General features: G+C 41.9%; 1 protein-coding gene and 2 long non-coding RNA genes across 52 annotated transcripts; 2 read left to right on the forward strand and 1 right to left on the reverse strand.

Annotated features, from left to right (window-relative positions):
* The first annotated feature begins 930 nt into the window (after nucleotides 1-930).
* Nucleotides 931-12,743, forward strand: LOC127378709 (tubulin alpha-1A chain-like). Of its 50 annotated transcripts, none has more exons than XM_051427909.1 (5): nucleotides 1,628-2,523; nucleotides 12,042-12,083; nucleotides 12,122-12,159; nucleotides 12,198-12,233; nucleotides 12,272-12,446. In XM_051427909.1, the coding sequence occupies exons 1-5, from the start codon at nucleotides 1,681-1,683 to the stop codon at nucleotides 12,429-12,431; spliced, it is 1,119 nt and encodes a 372-aa protein (XP_051283869.1). In that variant the 5' UTR covers nucleotides 1,628-1,680; the 3' UTR covers nucleotides 12,432-12,446. The 50 variants fall into 50 exon arrangements, with proteins under 50 accessions (XP_051283827.1, XP_051283831.1, XP_051283869.1 ...); XM_051427870.1 differs by lacking the exons at nucleotides 1,628-2,523; nucleotides 12,042-12,083; nucleotides 12,122-12,159; nucleotides 12,198-12,233; nucleotides 12,272-12,446 and adding exons at nucleotides 3,809-3,923; nucleotides 4,528-4,676; nucleotides 9,627-9,700; nucleotides 9,955-10,103; nucleotides 10,186-11,351; XM_051427871.1 differs by lacking the exons at nucleotides 1,628-2,523; nucleotides 12,042-12,083; nucleotides 12,122-12,159; nucleotides 12,198-12,233; nucleotides 12,272-12,446 and adding exons at nucleotides 1,072-1,267; nucleotides 1,361-1,509; nucleotides 1,597-1,621; nucleotides 10,211-11,351.
* LOC127378721 (uncharacterized) lies at nucleotides 1,780-10,578 on the reverse strand. The gene is made up of 2 exons (XR_007888145.1): nucleotides 10,479-10,578; nucleotides 1,780-1,889 (listed from the first exon to the last, which is right to left on the reverse strand). It is a non-coding gene; the product is annotated as an uncharacterized LOC127378721 (long non-coding RNA).
* Nucleotides 12,744-14,545: 1,802 nt separating the features above from the next.
* LOC127378790 (uncharacterized) lies at nucleotides 14,546-16,579 on the forward strand. The gene is made up of 2 exons (XR_007888154.1): nucleotides 14,546-14,728; nucleotides 15,111-16,579. It is a non-coding gene; the product is annotated as an uncharacterized LOC127378790 (long non-coding RNA).
* The last annotated feature ends 1,722 nt before the right edge of the window (nucleotides 16,580-18,301 follow it).

The raw sequence follows: 18,301 nt of genomic DNA on the forward strand, positions 1-18,301 counted from the left end.
TGCAATAGTGCATCTATTTTAGTGTAGTTTATAGAGCGATCAACATGTTAATATTTAAAGGATCATAGCAGTGCTTTTACATGTCCTAGCCCATTACATCACACAGTCTGATGTTCCCTGCAATGGATTAGAAAACAGAACAGATTTTCATATTATACAAAAAAAGGAAACCAATGGATGCCAGAAACAGAAATGCACATCCAAAAATAATAATAATAAAAAAAGGTGTGGCAGGCATTCAAAGATGCTCAGTAAAATATATTGTAGATTTTTAGTTGATAAAAAATATTTTTTCTAAATGCCCTGTTATAATTGTAACACATTTTGAGCTTTGTTATAGTTTGTCACTGTTTCTTATTACCTCGCTGAGTAAAGTGCATTATTCTTCCAAGTCTCTGTTAAACCTTTTGTATTTGTGTGTCTTAGTTAAACTGAATTCATCATCAAGTCTGAGTTTACTCCCAGCTCCTCTAAACTTAAATACTAAACCACCCATAGGCCATGTGAAGGATTCATCCAATATTTGCTGAATTCTGGGCACAAATATTTTAGGATTTCACCAACTCTAGCAGATCTCCATGGAGATCTCAGCCCTCCCACAGAGACTTGAGTTTATCTTCACAAATACTTAAACAATGCACTGTTTGCTTTGTTTCCTGTGACTTAAATGAGTTCTACGTGCCGGACATATGCAGGGGTCAGGGTTATACATTATCTTAGTGTGGGTAGAAGGGTTATTGATGTGTGACGGAGCCTGTTTGCACAATGTTTTCCACGGCTCAATTATTGGCTTTTCCCCTCTGCTTAACCCAGTTAACCCTTCATTTATCAACAAGCTTGTTACCATAGAGTTTGGAGGAACTATAAGTAGTGGAGAAATCTTGGACACACTGACAGCAGATTTCTCTAGCAGACCCTCAACGTCAGCAGCAGGAATTTATAATCATGGTATGTTTCTGCAGGTTAACGCCTTTCAGCAGATTGAATCCCAAATGCAGATTCAAGGCCGTACTAACTCAACCTCTATCTTTTGTGCTCCTGTAGCGTGAATGTCTCTCTGTCCATGTTGGTCAGGCCGGTGTCCAAATGGGCAACGCATGCTGGGAGCTCTACTGCCTGGAGCACGGCATCCAGCCGGACGGTCAGATGCCCAGCGACAAGACCATAGGAGGGGGAGACGACTCCTTCAACACTTTCTTCAGTGAGACTGGAGCTGGCAAACATGTTCCTAGAGCGGTCTTTGTGGACTTGGAGCCAACTGTCATAGGTAATATCCTTGTTTTCTGATTCAGATTTGTACTGTAGGTTGAACAGGATTTGGGAACAACTGATTGTATCCTAAGTATTTTTCGGATTACAGATGAGGTCCGTACAGGAACCTACCGCCAGCTCTTCCATCCTGAGCAGCTCATCACTGGAAAGGAGGACGCAGCCAACAACTACGCTCGTGGTCACTACACCATCGGCAAAGAGATCATCGACCTTGTTCTCGACAGGACTCGTAAACTGGTCAGTTTTTCTGCAAAAACCATTTACTTCATACATATTTTAGTGCAATTAATAATGGATGGCATTCTGTTGTTTTATTTCCTGCAGGCTGACCAGTGCACAGGACTCCAAGGTTTCCTCATCTTCCACTCCTTTGGGGGAGGAACCGGCTCCGGTTTCACCTCTCTGTTGATGGAGCGTCTTTCTGTCGACTATGGCAAAAAGTCCAAGCTGGAGTTTGCAGTTTACCCAGCCCCCCAAGTGTCCACAGCTGTGGTGGAGCCCTACAACTCCATCCTGACCACCCACACCACCCTGGAGCACTCTGACTGCGCCTTCATGGTGGACAACGAGGCCATCTACGACATCTGCCGCAGGAACCTGGACATTGAGCGTCCCACCTACACCAACCTCAACAGGCTGATTGGACAGATAGTCTCTTCCATCACCGCCTCTCTACGCTTCGACGGCGCCCTGAACGTGGACCTGACAGAGTTCCAGACCAACCTGGTGCCCTACCCTCGTATCCACTTCCCTCTGGCCACCTACGCCCCAGTTATCTCAGCAGAGAAGGCCTATCATGAGCAGCTATCAGTGGCTGAGATCACCAACGCCTGCTTCGAGCCAGCCAATCAGATGGTGAAATGTGATCCTCGTCACGGCAAGTACATGGCCTGCTGCCTCCTGTACCGTGGTGATGTGGTACCCAAGGAGGTGAACTCTGCCATCGCCACCATCAAAACAAAGCGCACCATCCAGTTTGTGGACTGGTGTCCCACAGGCTTCAAGGTGGGCATCAACTACCAGCCTCCCACTGTGGTTCCCGGAGGAGACCTGGCCAAGGTGCAGAGGGCCGTGTGCATGCTGAGCAACACCACCGCCATCGCAGAGGCCTGGGCTCGACTCGACCACAAGTTCGACCTGATGTACGCCAAGAGGGCTTTCGTCCACTGGTATGTCGGAGAGGGGATGGAGGAGGGAGAGTTCTCAGAGGCCAGAGAGGACATGGCCGCCCTGGAGAAGGATTATGAAGAGGTGGGCACTGACAGCATTGTGGATGAAGAAGAGGAAGAATACTAAGATTTACACAACTAAGCTGCAATTGTATTTCACAAAACTGCAACCATATCAAATATTGATTTTACACTTCAAAACAAAAATACTATATGGAAAATAAAGCAACTGTTAAGTATGTGTCTGTTTTTGTGTTAAAATCTGTTAGAAAAGTTCATACATTCTGTAACAATGAGAGGCCTAGAAGTAATGTTGCAACCAACACCTCCCCATCATGTGCTGATGTTTCTCTCACCAGCTCTATATGTACTCCAGCAATGACAGTGTTTGCCATTAAGTGTAATGCAAACACGCCTCTTTGAGCAACTGCCTCGAGATCCGCTTACATCCGAGAACAAATAAGGCCTGTGAAAGGAGTAACTAGGGAAACTAAATAGGAGCGTGTTCTGGCAATCCTTACTTGGCAGACGCAAACAGTTTGTCATTACATCTCTAGGGTTACCTTCCGACGCAGAGGTGAAACCTATTACAGCAATTTGAACTAAAACAACAGAGTACATCAATAATAGTTTTTATTTCCTCAAGTTTGTCTCTTGTCAGGATGGAAGAGGCTCTGAAACAGCATCAAGACCATCACTGGACAGTAAATATTTTCATTTAAAACATACTAATGAGATTCTTTTGCAGCTTTGAAAGCACTTTGATTAACATTCATTCTTTCACGTAATAAAACTCAGTGGAAATATCCATCACATACAGCTCTGAAACTTACTGGAAAAATAAGTTACTGATCTCAAATGTAACCTGCCTTTGAGAGAAGTGTGCTCTAATGTTATCCCCTGGCAGTCGCCTAACTTTGCATTGCAAATTAATCTCCACCAAAGTGGTGATGCAACTGTTATCTGTAACAAAAGCCTGTTCAGGTCACTCTGGGGAGGTATCTGCTTTCTTTCCCCTGTAAGATAAGAAAACCTATTTTTGTGACTTTCATCCAACAGCAGGAAAACAACGGCCTGTTTAAGTGTCCTTGAGTAAGTTTGAACCTCTACCTGTTCACTGCCCAGTAACAACTAACACACCTTAAATCTAAAAGTGTGAAATTGGAGAGGAGGGAGCGAACAGTTATGGATCATATTTCACAGTCACCCAGGTTATTGTTTGTGGTTACTCATTTATGTAACAACAGCTGTTGTTCCTTAGATCTGAGCAGGGGAGCATACCAGTTGATTTTCTTTTTTGTGCTCCTCATCCTCATCTTTCATCAAAGGAGATGGTGTTTGCTTCTCCAGTTACCACAACATGCCAGGCTGTTGCTTAGTGATGCTGCTCTATAAAGCAGCTTCCTGTACTCGTACTTTAAACAACATCCCCAGCCACTCATCTCAGGTGAACGAGGGACTTCTGCAAGCAACGAAAACATGGTGAGGACCTTTTTATTTTATATTTAAATTCCTCACATGAGCTACTCTTAATACGTTATGTAGAAAAACACCTCAGAAAGACATGATAGTTTTATATTGTGTGCTACACAACAGTCTGGTTTGGTGTATTAAGCCAGTTGGAGACCTGTTTGATTTTAGAGCTGCAAAGTAGCATAGCTGGCTTTTGTCTGCTTTTCAATGTTTCTCCTATATAAGTGAAGCGAAACCCACTCTTTGATGACTTTTTAAAAGGTTCCTGGATCCAATTTTTTAACATACTGTGTGTCGAATTAGGGGATCACTCTAGCTTGGCTCTGTTATTTGTCAGTGGGATTGAGTAACAGCTCCTCTCTTGGGGAAATACACCGTACTGGGTTTAACACGTGATCTTGATTCCTTTTTTAGTCTGAACTGATGTTCCCTGTTGGGATGCACTGACTTATTTTCTTGTTTTTCTTAAATGTACAATCTGGATTTTAAAATGTTATTGAAAAATAAACTGTTTTAATCCGGCCAACACCCAATCCTCCAGTTGCCAATGATGGTAATTTTAAACAAATTCAGTGCAAAAAGCTCTTGACATCTGTACCACTTGTTCTTGCAGCGTGAATGTATCTCTGTCCATGTTGGCCAAGCTGGAGCTCAGATAGGTAACGCATGCTGGGAGCTCTACTGCCTGGAGCACGGCATCCAGCCAGATGGTCAGATGCCCAGCGACAAGACCATCGGAGGGGGAGACGACTCCTTCAACACCTTCTTCAGTGAGACTGGAGCTGGCAAACATGTTCCCAGAGCCGTCTTTGTGGACTTGGAGCCAACTGTCATAGGTAATATGATAAGACTGCAAAAATATTTACAAAAGTATTGGAATGAGTCTTTCAACAAAGACCTGGATTTTTAAAGGTGTGATTGTATTGTCATTTTTTTCGACTTACAGATGAGGTCCGTACAGGAACCTATCGCCAGCTCTTCCATCCTGAGCAGCTCATCACTGGAAAGGAGGACGCAGCCAACAACTACGCTCGTGGTCACTACACCATCGGCAAAGAGATCATCGACCTTGTTCTCGACAGGACTCGTAAACTGGTCAGTTTTTCTGCAAAAACCATTTACGTCATACATATTTTAGTGCAATTAATAATGGATGGCATTCTGTTGTTTTATTTCCTGCAGGCTGACCAGTGTACAGGACTCCAAGGTTTCCTCATCTTCCACTCCTTTGGAGGAGGAACCGGCTCCGGTTTCACCTCTCTGTTGATGGAGCGTCTTTCTGTTGACTATGGCAAAAAGTCCAAGCTGGAGTTTGCCATCTACCCAGCCCCCCAGGTGTCCACAGCTGTGGTGGAGCCCTACAACTCCATCCTGACCACCCACACCACCCTGGAGCACTCTGACTGCGCCTTCATGGTGGACAACGAGGCCATCTACGACATCTGCCGCAGGAACCTGGACATTGAGCGTCCCACCTACACCAACCTCAACAGGCTGATTGGACAGATAGTCTCCTCCATCACCGCCTCTCTACGCTTCGACGGTGCCCTGAACGTGGACCTGACAGAGTTCCAGACCAACCTGGTGCCCTACCCTCGTATCCACTTCCCTCTGGCCACCTACGCCCCAGTTATCTCAGCAGAGAAGGCCTATCATGAGCAGCTATCAGTGGCTGAGATCACCAATGCCTGCTTCGAGCCAGCCAATCAGATGGTGAAATGTGATCCTCGTCATGGCAAGTACATGGCCTGCTGCCTCCTGTACCGTGGTGATGTGGTGCCCAAAGACGTCAACTCTGCCATCGCCACCATCAAAACGAAGCGCACCATCCAGTTTGTGGACTGGTGTCCCACAGGCTTCAAGGTGGGCATCAACTACCAGCCTCCCACTGTGGTTCCCGGAGGAGACCTGGCCAAGGTGCAGAGGGCCGTGTGCATGCTGAGCAACACCACCGCCATCGCAGAGGCCTGGGCTCGACTCGACCACAAGTTCGACCTGATGTACGCCAAGAGGGCTTTCGTCCACTGGTACGTCGGAGAGGGGATGGAGGAGGGAGAGTTCTCAGAGGCCAGAGAGGACATGGCCGCCCTGGAGAAGGATTATGAAGAGGTGGGCACTGACAGCGTTGGGGACGAAGGAGAGGAAGAGGGGGAAGAATATTAAGGTTCAAATAACAAACAAAACGAAACTGATTGGGTTTGTGTCAGTATGCTTCAAGCAAACTACTAGTAGGTTCCACTATAGGTCAAAGTGTAATCCTAGAGAAGGATGACAAACAATAAATTGTACAACTTGGGTGATGTGACATGCTTGTCGGACACCATGTTTCAGACTCTCCACAAGCAGTTTGTTTGAAGCATACTGAGACCTTTTGTTGCCATTCATTTTTATTATATAATGGCATCCAGTGAAAAAGTACATCAAACTTCTAAAGGTTATTTTTCCTTGAATAAAATTAATTGGTCTGGTTGGCAGTAACTGTAACATTTAGCTACTGTTAAAAAATGCATACTCACTGCTTTGTCTCTACAGTTGCTAAAATTCCTCCTAATCTTTGCCTCCTTTCAATGCTATACTGGAACAACATAACTCTGTTTTGCCTTTGTATAACCACTGCAAGGGTGCACTGTATAGTAAGAGCGCTGATGAAATGAACTGTATGTAAAATCATGTTTACAAATTTCTTGCCTCCAAGGTGGAAGTTGATGATGAATTTTTAAGATATTTACTCTTATATAAACAGGTTTCTTTAAATTTTATAGAGATATTCTGTATTTGACAGATATTTACGAGTCAGGCCCTGAATGATCTGCAAAATTCATGTCATTATCCACAGAGATTAAGAGGAATTCAGTGTCAAGATATCATCTTTCTTATGTGTCTTTGTCTTGAAACAATAAACTCAGAGACATGTTTCCATTGGTGTGCTTTGTTGTCAGTGATAACACATTACAACCCTCACTCACACTTCATTTACTCACGTTGCCTCCTTGCAAAGCATTAAGTCTAATTCCACCTCACAGCGTGTGCAATGCCTTACATAACAGAAATACCTCAGGATTAGGCCTGGATTCTTTCATGGTGTTAGGAATAGAGTTAAATCCACAATAAATGAAACGAGAGGTGATAATCTATTACTACTAATTTAATTTGTTTATATTTAAACTCAAAGACATATGTTATTCATGACAAATGATTGGCAAATTATCTTCTGTAGTTTAGTTATATAGCTTAAATTGGGTTTATTTAACTGAGGCATAAAGTATAGATGAATTGAATGAATGAATAAACGTGTTGTTGCTGTATGAGTGCTGGTGTATAACGGAGCCACTGTCTTTCCTTATTTGAGTCATGCTGCCTTCAAGTGCCGCTCCCACTGTACGATAAGACAGTGAATGAATCCTTTCACAGTAAAATTACGATAAAACAGAGCCTGTAGTGATAGATTTTAATGGGTATTATGAATTCTAGAAATTAAGTAGCACACTTATTATTGATTTAGATAAATAAAAATACTTATAAACAGATCAAAATAAACACACAGTTTATACAACATAATTAGAAAATTATATATGTTTTATTTTCTGTTGCCATACAGTGGCAATATTGCATTTTCAAAATAAGTCAGGTGTCTTCAGACTGAACGCAGATAAGTCATACAAATATTCGTCTCAAAATTATGATAAGATGCACAAACTGGAAGTGGAAAAGGCCCACAAAAGATTACATTTCCCTAAAATGACGCAGCTAAATTGTCACTAACTAAATATTCCGGGCTGACCATGAATGCAGCGGCGCCTAACGTTCGCTCCCGCCGAGAGAGGATTCAAACCGCCATTTTGGCTCCGCCTTTGTGTGAGAGCACAAATAGCCCCGGCTCGCCGCCCCCTCCTCAGTACTGCCTTCAGCAACCGATTCTTCAACGTCGGCGTGAAGGAGAAAGACAGTGAAACAAAATGGTGAGTATGAAAGGGAGAAAAAAAAAAAAAATCATTTAAAAAAACGCACTGCGGCTTTTAAAATAACGGTAAAAGGCAGAATGTGTGTTTTGTTAGAAGAAGGCGACATTTTTTTAGATTTAAATGCTTCTTTTGTGCGGCTAAACGTCGCGTTGATGTTTTTAAACGGTGAATATAAAGGAAGAAAACTAAATATAATCCGTGTATTCTGTTAAATTAAATAAAATGTGACTGTAGGTTATAATCCCGCATGTGTGTGCGTAACGTTTTGTGGCGCAGTTTCGATTATAACCGGGACGAAAAGTACCGTTAAATCCGTCCCATTTTAATCTTCTATCTTACATTTTATTTTACATAAATAACGTTAACGGATCGCAGAAGACCGTGAGACCGACTGGCCTTCATTTAAAGGCTGTAACTTGAAGAGGCGCAGCTCTTTCTGTGAGGGGGAGAAGGCGCCATCAGATAACGCCCTGTCCCTGAATGCAACACAAAGGTGGCGCTTTGCAGTGGGGGCAGGGAGCAGAGCCTCTTCCTGTCTGCATGGAGGCTTTTCTCTTCTACACTCCTCCCTGTTTTCACTGATCTGAGGTCGGCCTGCTCGCTCTCCGTTTGGGAGGGGCAGGAAGGCAGAGTTAACCCACCACAGGTCTGCAGTAAGCCGCAATGTGACTCAGCAGACGTGGTTTCATTAAGCCTGCAGAAAGTCATACCCCGGGGTTATAGATTGTTAATTACCCCTGCACAGTTGATCGATGTGTTATCTAAATTGCGCTCTGCAAACTGCAACAGCTGCGTTGTTTGATCATGGTAAAATGTGTGATTAAAATATAATAAAGTAGTAATTTTGTATAGTTTTTATTTACTGAAAATTAAATGTGATGCAAGATGATAATTCCCTGTAATCAGGAATCATATGGCGATATGTTATTACCATATCGTGCAGCCCTAATTTAAAACTACAGGAATGACACTGGGTTTTAAAAACAGTGCTGTAGATTTAACATTAAAATATACATTTTATTTATTCATCAATAAAATTTGGGGCTTTGTTGAATTTGTTGATTAGTTAGTGAGTTAAGATTGATCAGCAACAGTTGGGATACTCATTTAAAGCGAGTTTCAAGCTAAAGCACGAGCCTGTTTCCTGTTAGGATAGAGAAGATGTCATATCGGGCAGATGGAAGTATTTCACTCTTTTTAAATAACGTCATTGACTGCTGAATGACAACAATGACAAACTGGAGCTAAATATTAGTGGAAGATAAGACAATAACCCGACACATTCAGCCACCAGTTTCCAATAAAAACGACTTTACAACCACTGTAGACATTTGATGGCAGTAAAGTTACGCGGCTGTGTTTCTTTTTATAAGAATAAAACCAGGTCGTATGATAATGACGGCAGACTCGTGTGGAGGCTCAGGGGGAGCAGTGGATGTGTGATCTGGGTCAGTCGGTGCACTGCAGACGACAAACTGTACAAACTGATTAATGCAAAATCAAACATGCAGTCTCAGTTTGTTGGGAACCGGCTACACAAACAAAGACTCATATTTGTTTAGGAATACGTAATAACAGGTTGTTGTCTCTTTTCTCCACAGCGTGAGTGTATTTCTATGCATGTCGGCCAGGCCGGAGCCCAGATGGGCAACGCGTGCTGGGAGCTCTACTGCCTGGAGCACGGCATCCAGCCGGACGGTCAGATGCCCAGCGACAAGACCATCGGTGGGGGAGACGACTCCTTCAACACCTTCTTCAGCGAGACTGGAGCTGGCAAACATGTTCCCAGAGCCGTCTTTGTGGACTTGGAGCCAACTGTCATAGGTAAAGATTTCACTAACAAACCGGCTGCCTTTTTATTAGAGATAATTCATATTTATAGCAAAGATAAATATATTTTCAGATCAGTTAATCACCAGGATGTTGTTTGAACTAGATGTCAGCCAATAGTTCATATACATTGAACACAGGCAGTCTCACATTTAGCCAGCTTTAAGATCATTTTACGTGTGTGTGTGTGTGTGTGAGCTGAGTGAGATGGAGCCTCCCTGTAAACCAGTGTTCTCGTTGCCCCTCAGATGAGGTCCGTACAGGAACCTACCGCCAGCTCTTCCATCCTGAGCAGCTCATCACTGGAAAGGAGGACGCAGCCAACAACTACGCCCGCGGTCACTACACAGTCGGAAAGGAGATCATCGACCTCGTTCTCGACAGGACTCGTAAACTGGTCAGTTTAAAGTCTCATATATGTGGAAGTCTGGATGTTTAACTGAGAAATTGTGTTGATTAACGTTTTCTTCATTTTTCAGGCTGACCAGTGTACAGGACTCCAAGGTTTCCTCATCTTCCACTCCTTCGGAGGAGGAACCGGCTCCGGTTTCACCTCTCTGCTGATGGAGCGTCTTTCTGTCGACTATGGCAAAAAGTCCAAGCTGGAGTTTGCAGTTTACCCAGCCCCCCAGGTGTCCACAGCTGTGGTGGAGCCCTACAACTCCATCCTGACCACCCACACCACCCTGGAGCACTCTGACTGCGCCTTCATGGTGGACAACGAGGCCATCTACGACATCTGCCGCAGGAACCTGGACATCGAGCGTCCCACCTACACCAACCTCAACAGGCTGATTGGACAGATAGTCTCCTCCATCACCGCCTCCCTGCGCTTCGACGGCGCCCTGAACGTGGACCTGACAGAGTTCCAGACCAACCTGGTGCCCTACCCTCGTATCCACTTCCCTCTGGCCACCTACGCCCCAGTTATCTCAGCAGAGAAGGCCTATCATGAGCAGCTATCAGTGGCTGACATCACCAACGCCTGCTTCGAGCCAGCCAATCAGATGGTGAAGTGTGATCCCCGTCACGGCAAGTACATGGCCTGCTGCCTCCTGTACCGTGGTGATGTGGTGCCCAAAGACGTCAACTCTGCCATCGCCACCATCAAAACGAAGCGCACCATCCAGTTTGTGGACTGGTGTCCCACAGGCTTCAAGGTGGGCATCAACTACCAGCCTCCCACTGTGGTTCCCGGAGGAGACCTGGCCAAGGTGCAGAGGGCCGTGTGCATGCTGAGCAACACCACCGCCATCGCAGAGGCCTGGGCTCGACTCGACCACAAGTTCGACCTGATGTACGCCAAGAGGGCTTTCGTCCACTGGTACGTCGGAGAGGGGATGGAGGAGGGAGAGTTCTCAGAGGCCAGAGAGGACATGGCCGCCCTGGAGAAGGATTATGAAGAGGTGGGCACTGACAGCGTCGGAGAGGAGGATGAAGGCGAGGAATACTAGGCCGTTAAAACATCAGTAGCTGCTGCGGCTCCATTACTGTCCACTTACCCCAGAAAGAAAAGCCAAACACGAACGTGTTTAGTTGCCACGCAATATCCGACTCGTTCCTTTTAATTATGCACATTCCAGTTCAGCTACATGAGTTTCCTGTTTCATTTTTAGTCGTGACTAATAAAAGAACATAAAATAAATGTTTGTCCTGTGTTTACTTCAGAGAGTCTTTTTCCCAACAAATGGTCCAAACCCAGAGGAGCAGATAAAAGTACACTGAAGATGAGCTCAGTCACCTTATTGATAAAAGGTGTCAAACATCTGAGAGGATGGCAAAATAAAAAACACTAAAGTCATCTTCTGGCTTTTATCATTCCCAGTTTGAATATTTTGACCTATGATTAGTATGTGTGCTCATAAACACTAAAGTTATTCAGTTTGATTGCACCAGTTAATTGGTGCTTTGTGTCTGCAGTGTGTGGTGGCACAATGAAACATCAGCTGCTGCCTCAGAAAACCATAAAGCTCAATAAAGCTCACTAGCTGCTCTGGAAGCAGATTAAACCTCCATTATGTGTTTGGGGTTAACTGATAGTCTTAATCTCGGGTGTCATCTAATTCTGGACCGGTCTAAATCCTGGAGCGGCAGCAGCAGGTCAGACTGATGTTTCTGGGGTAAACCCTCTGAGATAGTGTTTTATTTCAAGGTCACAAAAACAGCATTAATTATGAGCTCAGCTATTTTATTTTAAAATGGAAGTATCAACCTCTTGAGAACGAAGGTAGTAGCTCCCAGTAAGAAGCTTATTGTTTTATCTGGCTTTACATTATTATTACTACATTACCTGTCAACCCCCATCCTGAGACACAGCAGCAGCCAGGACACAGAGCAACCTACAGGACACAGAGCAACCTACAGGACACAGAGCAACCTACAGGACACAGAGCAACCTACAGGACACACTGCAACCTACAGGACACAGTGCAACCTACAGGACACAGAGCAACCTACAGGACACAGAGCAACCTACAGGACACACTGCAACCTACAGGACACAGCAACCTACAGGACACGGTGCAACCTACAGGACACAGAGCAACCTACAGGACACAGAGCAACCTACAGGACACAGAGCAACCTACAGGACACAGAGCAACCTACAGGACACACTGCAACCTACAGGACACAGAGCAACCTACAGGACACAGAGCAACCTACAGGACACAGTGCAACCTACAGGACACGGTGCAACCTGGAGGACAGCAGGACAGCAGACTGAACCTGCCTCTGCTCCTCCTGTTTATCCTGTTCCTCCTGTTCCTCCTGTTCCTCCTGTTCCTCCCCTGTTCCTCCTGCTCCTCCTGTTTCTCTCTCTGTGTTCAGTTTTCAGCCAGTTTATATTTATCTATATTTTAAAGATAAACTTTCAGTTGTAAGAGAACTGAGTGGAATTATTATAGATATATATTATATATTATATATTATGAGTCTTAACGTTACTCTTTTTACTCATTTATGTTGCACATTGTTTCTTTGTTTCTGACTTTCTGTAAACAAACTGTAAACAAACAGTAAACAAACTGTAAACAAACTGTAAGCAGTGATTTCTAAAGCTGTGACAGAGACGTGTGGAGGGTCCGATCCTGAATACTAACATTTTCTGTATGAAGTTAACATTTGGGCAGAAAACTTAAATCCTCTGAACAACGTTTATTTATCAACATTAAACACAGGGACAACAACAACAACAACAACAACAACAACAACAACATCTGTGGGGTATTGCACAAAAGTAGAATAAAGAAATCCAGGATAATTGAGCAAGCGCGGCTTGACTTAGCCTGCTCGCTGCATCCTGGCTTAATCGGTTGCACGTTTGCCGAGCCAGGATTAAAAGGTGCGGCTATGTTAAGCCAGGTTTAGATAGTCGGGATAAGTGCGTGTTCACGGCATACTGAAATAGACCTCGCGATCGCTCACAGAATCACCGATGGGAACATGGATAAGGCCGCTGAACAACAGCTCCTGATGGAGTTCTATGAAGAGGTGGAAGATAGAAGAAAAAAAGGCAATACCAATACCATAATTAAAGAAAGAGAGAAAGCCTGGCAGACAATAGCAGACCGGCTTAATGCTTAAGTAGTCCAAAACTGTACAATGAATAAACAGTGCTCCACTGGAACTGTCATCATTAGGCTCCAATTAAAGGACTAAAGGAGTTACTTTAAGTCCACTAATCAACTGTTGTACACTTTGCTTTAAATGTGGCAAGTAGAGGTTCATGTTACTTAAATTTGGAGTATGATTAAGTGCAAACAATTATCCACAATGTGTCATTTAATCTATTTTTATCTATTTTATCTTTCTATCCTTCATAAAGAACCAACTTGTCTGGCCATAAAAGTTAAATACAAGAACATTTTGCAGGCTGGTCAGTGAGTATAAAGTAGATAACAGTGAATAAATGAGGTGAATAGATTAGGTATCTGCTGACATGTTGAATGTCTGTATGATTGTAGCAGTTAAAAAAAAGCCCATAGAACTGGCACAGGGGGCGGCCCACCAAGCCAGGATATGTGCTGCAAATGGTTCCTTTATTGAGGTTCTCTGCATCCCCAACAGAATAAAGGAAGCTCCCACTTGCAAAACATCTCAATGTAACACAGACCATCTGTGGTACAGTGAGAGCATGGCTTCCTGCCGTCTGGTGCTGTATTTTTGGACCCAGCAGCCTACATAAATATCTTAGTCCATCACCTGAGAATATTATATATATATATATATATATAGATAGATAGATAGATAGATAGATTTATATATATATTTATATATTATGGCATGCCGTTTAGGAAATGAATCTTTGAATATATGGAATGAATCTTGGATATACTGATAAAAATGTGAGAATACTGAATGAAATTGAAAACCTAGTTGTATCCTTTTCATCAAAGTGATAGCCTTCTGAATTAGCTGGTTTTACAAAATGGCATCAGTTGAAATATTACAATACTTTCTTAAACTGGAAAACTTTTTTGCTTTTTCTGTCAGGATTTAGCCTGAGGCCTGTTGTAGTCGGCCTGCCACCATTAAAAAGGGAGTGAACTTCTTCGTCAGGAGAACGGTATTGGGCACGGGTACTATGGGAAGGACTTTGGCCCGTACAAGCACTTACCAATGAGTTAATAATGTCCTCATTGCTCAGTATTGCTGCCACAAGGTTCCTGACTGACTCATTCTCACTTCTACAAGATGGCAGCAGTGCCTTGATGACCAGTCAAGATTCATTCCATATATTCAAAGATTAATTTCCTAAACGGTATGCCATAATATATATACTATATTGCCCTTGTCACAGATTTCATTGAAAACACCTTTTCTTATAATGTGTCAGTTTCTTACAGTTTGAAGGCTGAAGTCTCTGCACGACTGCACTCGTAGCTGCAGAGCCTACAAGGATTCACCGGCTGAGTTGACTGTTTGGTGGAAGGGACACTGCAGCTGCTGTGTCGGCCACTGGAGGGCGCTCTGCCATTGTTGACTTCAGTAGGACTGCTGGAACTATGGAAGAGTCTTCAGGTTGGTCCACTTTCCAGTTGTTGGTGAACACAGTATTTTTATCTTTCATATCACTACTAGTGTATATTCTGTAAACACATAAATAACACAAGAGGTCCAAAAACGTTGGGAGACTTGGTACAACTGGCAGACCAGGATGGTCCATATGGATGTCACAGTCATGCCAAGTACTTGTCAACAGAACCAAGAAACCTCTGACTAAAAGCTTTGGTGACAGTCTGAGAAATAACTGTGCAGGATGATCAGGAGGTGGTAAACAAGTCGTAATTCTTTGATTTAACGTATTTATTACGCCTTTTTTTTTGGTGAAATGTTTCATGAGCAGAGTTTCAGAGTCTTTCCTCTGGGTATCAGATGTAATCGTCTTCCTTCTTGTTCCCAGGACCAGTTTGAGTTCGCCCTGACTGCCGTCGCTGAGGAGGTCAACGCCATCCTCAAAGCTCTGCCCCAGTGAAACCAGTACGACCCAGACCAGCCTCCTGTCTGACGCACTGACGCTGCCCCCTGACTCTCGCACGCATTCTCCTAGTTACTTTGCCTTTTTTTTGCAAACAAGAAGCTGTCTGCCTGTAAACTACAGTTTCCGGCAAAAGTTGCTGTAGTTTGTGTTTCTGTAGCTGTTTTTTTTTTTTATCTCCTTAGAAAAGAAAAATAGACACAAATGTATTGATCAAGAATAATTTAATAACACGTTATCCCTTTCTTCTCTTTCCAGATGAGTTCAGAGTTTTCGGACCAAAACTGAGGACGACCAAGTTTCTTTATCTCATCCATTTCTTCACACTTTACTTTCCGTCAGAGCTTTTGGTTGATCATTTATGATGCTCTTAGTGTTGCTGTAGATCTTAAAACTCTTTTATTATTTTAACATCATCATTATTATTATAGTTGTGGGGTCAGGGAACCTTTTAAGTTTGGATACAGATCAGTATAGTAACCAATCAGCAGAACATTGGAGAGACTAAAGCCCCATTTGGAAGAGATTAACATCACAGGGTTGGTGGGGAATCAAATATTTACTGGATAATAACTGTAATAAATGTGAACATACAGAGCACATATTATTATTATTATTATTATTACCCATCATAGGATCACAATCATAGGATAAAGATGCTGCAGAACTTGCCTGTGAATCAGCAGGTTTTTAAGTTTTCTTTAGTATAAAAATAATCTAGTGATAGTTGTGTGAACATTGATCGGTACGCAGCAAATGGGAACTGCCAATAGCTAGTTCGGCACACTTTTAATGCTAAAATCTGAACATATTTGACACATTTCAAGATCTTTAATGTGGTTTTGCTCTCCTGATGGCTTTATGTTTTGAGTCTGTCGTCATATAAATAGGTCTGTATGTTGGTGTTGGCATGTTTCCACATCATCAGCAGAATCATTTTCCCACATTTGAAAAAAACAAGCAGCTGTATTATTATATACATATTCAATCCACACAAAGTAGGTGATGTTAAAATCTCCCAACCTCACCAGGTGAAATAAATACCGTCCAAATGGGGCTTAAATCAAGTTAAGACGTAATCTGTCGCTTTATTTCTGTACATATGTTTCTTTTTCTTATGAAATGTGAACTCCTCCTTAAACTGTAAAACAGTGAAATTTAAGAATGTGATTCTGAAAAGCCGCTTTCTTTGTATCAGAAATACTATGAACACACGTCCATTTAAAGGAAACTTTAAAAGAATAATTTGTGGAAAAAATTGTGTGACACATCATGTATGTGTTAAGTTTTCCTGTAGCAACCTGAGCTTTTTATTTAAGAAACTGTATCATGAGCTTTTGTTTTCTAAAGTGTTGTAACAGTGGAACGAGCAATTAAACTACTTAATGACTTAATGAGTTTTATTTTTGAAGAAATCAAATCAAATGTCCTGTTATTGAAGATTATCTGTATACAAAGCACATTTTATTTTTTACATAGATATACATAAAATAACTAGCTAAAGCTCAGACAAACGTTACATTACATTGTACAGGTAGTTCAATAGGACACATTGAAAGATGATGAATTTAACCCACAAACATTAACCAACATTAACAATTAAACATAATTAAAAAAGAACATATTAAAACAGTGGTTCTCAACCTTTTTTTGGCCAAAAAAAAAGAATAATATTCTGTTTATAACTATGATGATAATAATCAACGTAATTGTTATTTTTATTATTATTATTATTATTATTATTATTATTTAGCTTTATATAAATAATATGAGTTTCTGGTGCTGTCTGTCTTTATGCTGGTGGAGTTGTTTGCTGCCCTCCAGTGGTCGCAGTGAGGAACTACACCTAGGTGATACTCAAGTTAGACACAATAACATAACGAAAACACTTCCGGTCAGTAATTTCAAAACAAATCCACGACCCAACGGAAACAATCAGTAACTGAAGAATTAACAGTATTACTTATCACAACTGATCAATTATGCGACTGTTATCAATAAATATAACGCCACTTTTTAATGTCATTTTTATATGGACGCTACTGAGTAATATAACTAATGTAATATTTTAATAAAATGTTGGTCAGTTATGGTGAAACTAGTTAAACTATCACGTGTTGAATCTTAAAACACACGAAGTGCAATTTAAAGTGCGAATACGATATACAAATGATTAATCATTCGCTACAACAGAACAATTGATTTTTCTCATAGTTTGGTCAGATTTATTTTGAAAGCGTCAACCGGAAGTTGTAGCATTGTAGTCATCTTATAATGTCTAACTTAACTTAATCACCGGGGTGTAGTTCCTCATTACGGCCACTGGAGGGCAGCAAATACTCTTCTTCTTCTACAAGGAATCATTAACAGTCCACCAGCATAAAGAATACAGCAACAATCTTTATTTTACTTTATTAATGAATGTTTTACTAACCTTAATGTTACAGATTTATAATAATTACACTAATATAATAATAATAATTCAATTAAAGACGGCTTCTTCCCCCAGGCTGTGAGATTGTTAAATTCTTCCTCAAAAATTCATCATACAAATTAAAATAGTTTTTTTTTTATGACTAATTAATCTTTTTTTAATTAAATAAATAATTTTTAAGTAGCATAAAGTGACCTATATCTATATCTATATAAGTATAAATAAAATAACGTTGAATCTTTGTAATAAAGCAGATTTATTGTAGTGTTGTAGTTCCTCATTATGACCACTGGAGGGCAGCAAACACACGTTAATCTAAATACACTCGTGTCAGCGGTCAGCTGCAGCAGTGTAAAGACACACACAACCACATACACACGTTTCCGGTAAAACCTTTCAAAGTAAAACAACTGAGCCCGACAGCGGTTTATTTGAATGCATTAAACGAGGGGCTCTTATTGTGAAATATGTCCGTTACCTTTGCTAGTTACGGACTGATATTAGACTAATCGATCGGTTGAATTGGTGTTTGTGTGTAATAATGTTAGCGAACTAGTTATCAGGTCAGTAACAGAATACGATGTAACAGCAGAAAGATACTTTATTTATCTATAACTTTATTTATTTATTATCTTTATAAATTCAAGGACTCATATCAGGATAATTCTGCCCTCAGATCACA

Source organism: Dicentrarchus labrax, unplaced genomic scaffold (genome assembly GCF_905237075.1).
Source record: "Dicentrarchus labrax unplaced genomic scaffold, dlabrax2021, whole genome shotgun sequence".
Lineage (NCBI taxonomy): Eukaryota > Metazoa > Chordata > Actinopteri > Moronidae > Dicentrarchus > Dicentrarchus labrax.

What these genes read in the sequence shown, in the direction of transcription:
- LOC127378709 (XM_051427866.1), top strand. An exon ending in CTTGGAGCCAACTGTCATAG is followed by an intron (nt 4,751 to 4,860) that starts GTAATATGATAA and finishes TTCGACTTACAG; the next exon opens with ATGAGGTCCGTACAGGAACC.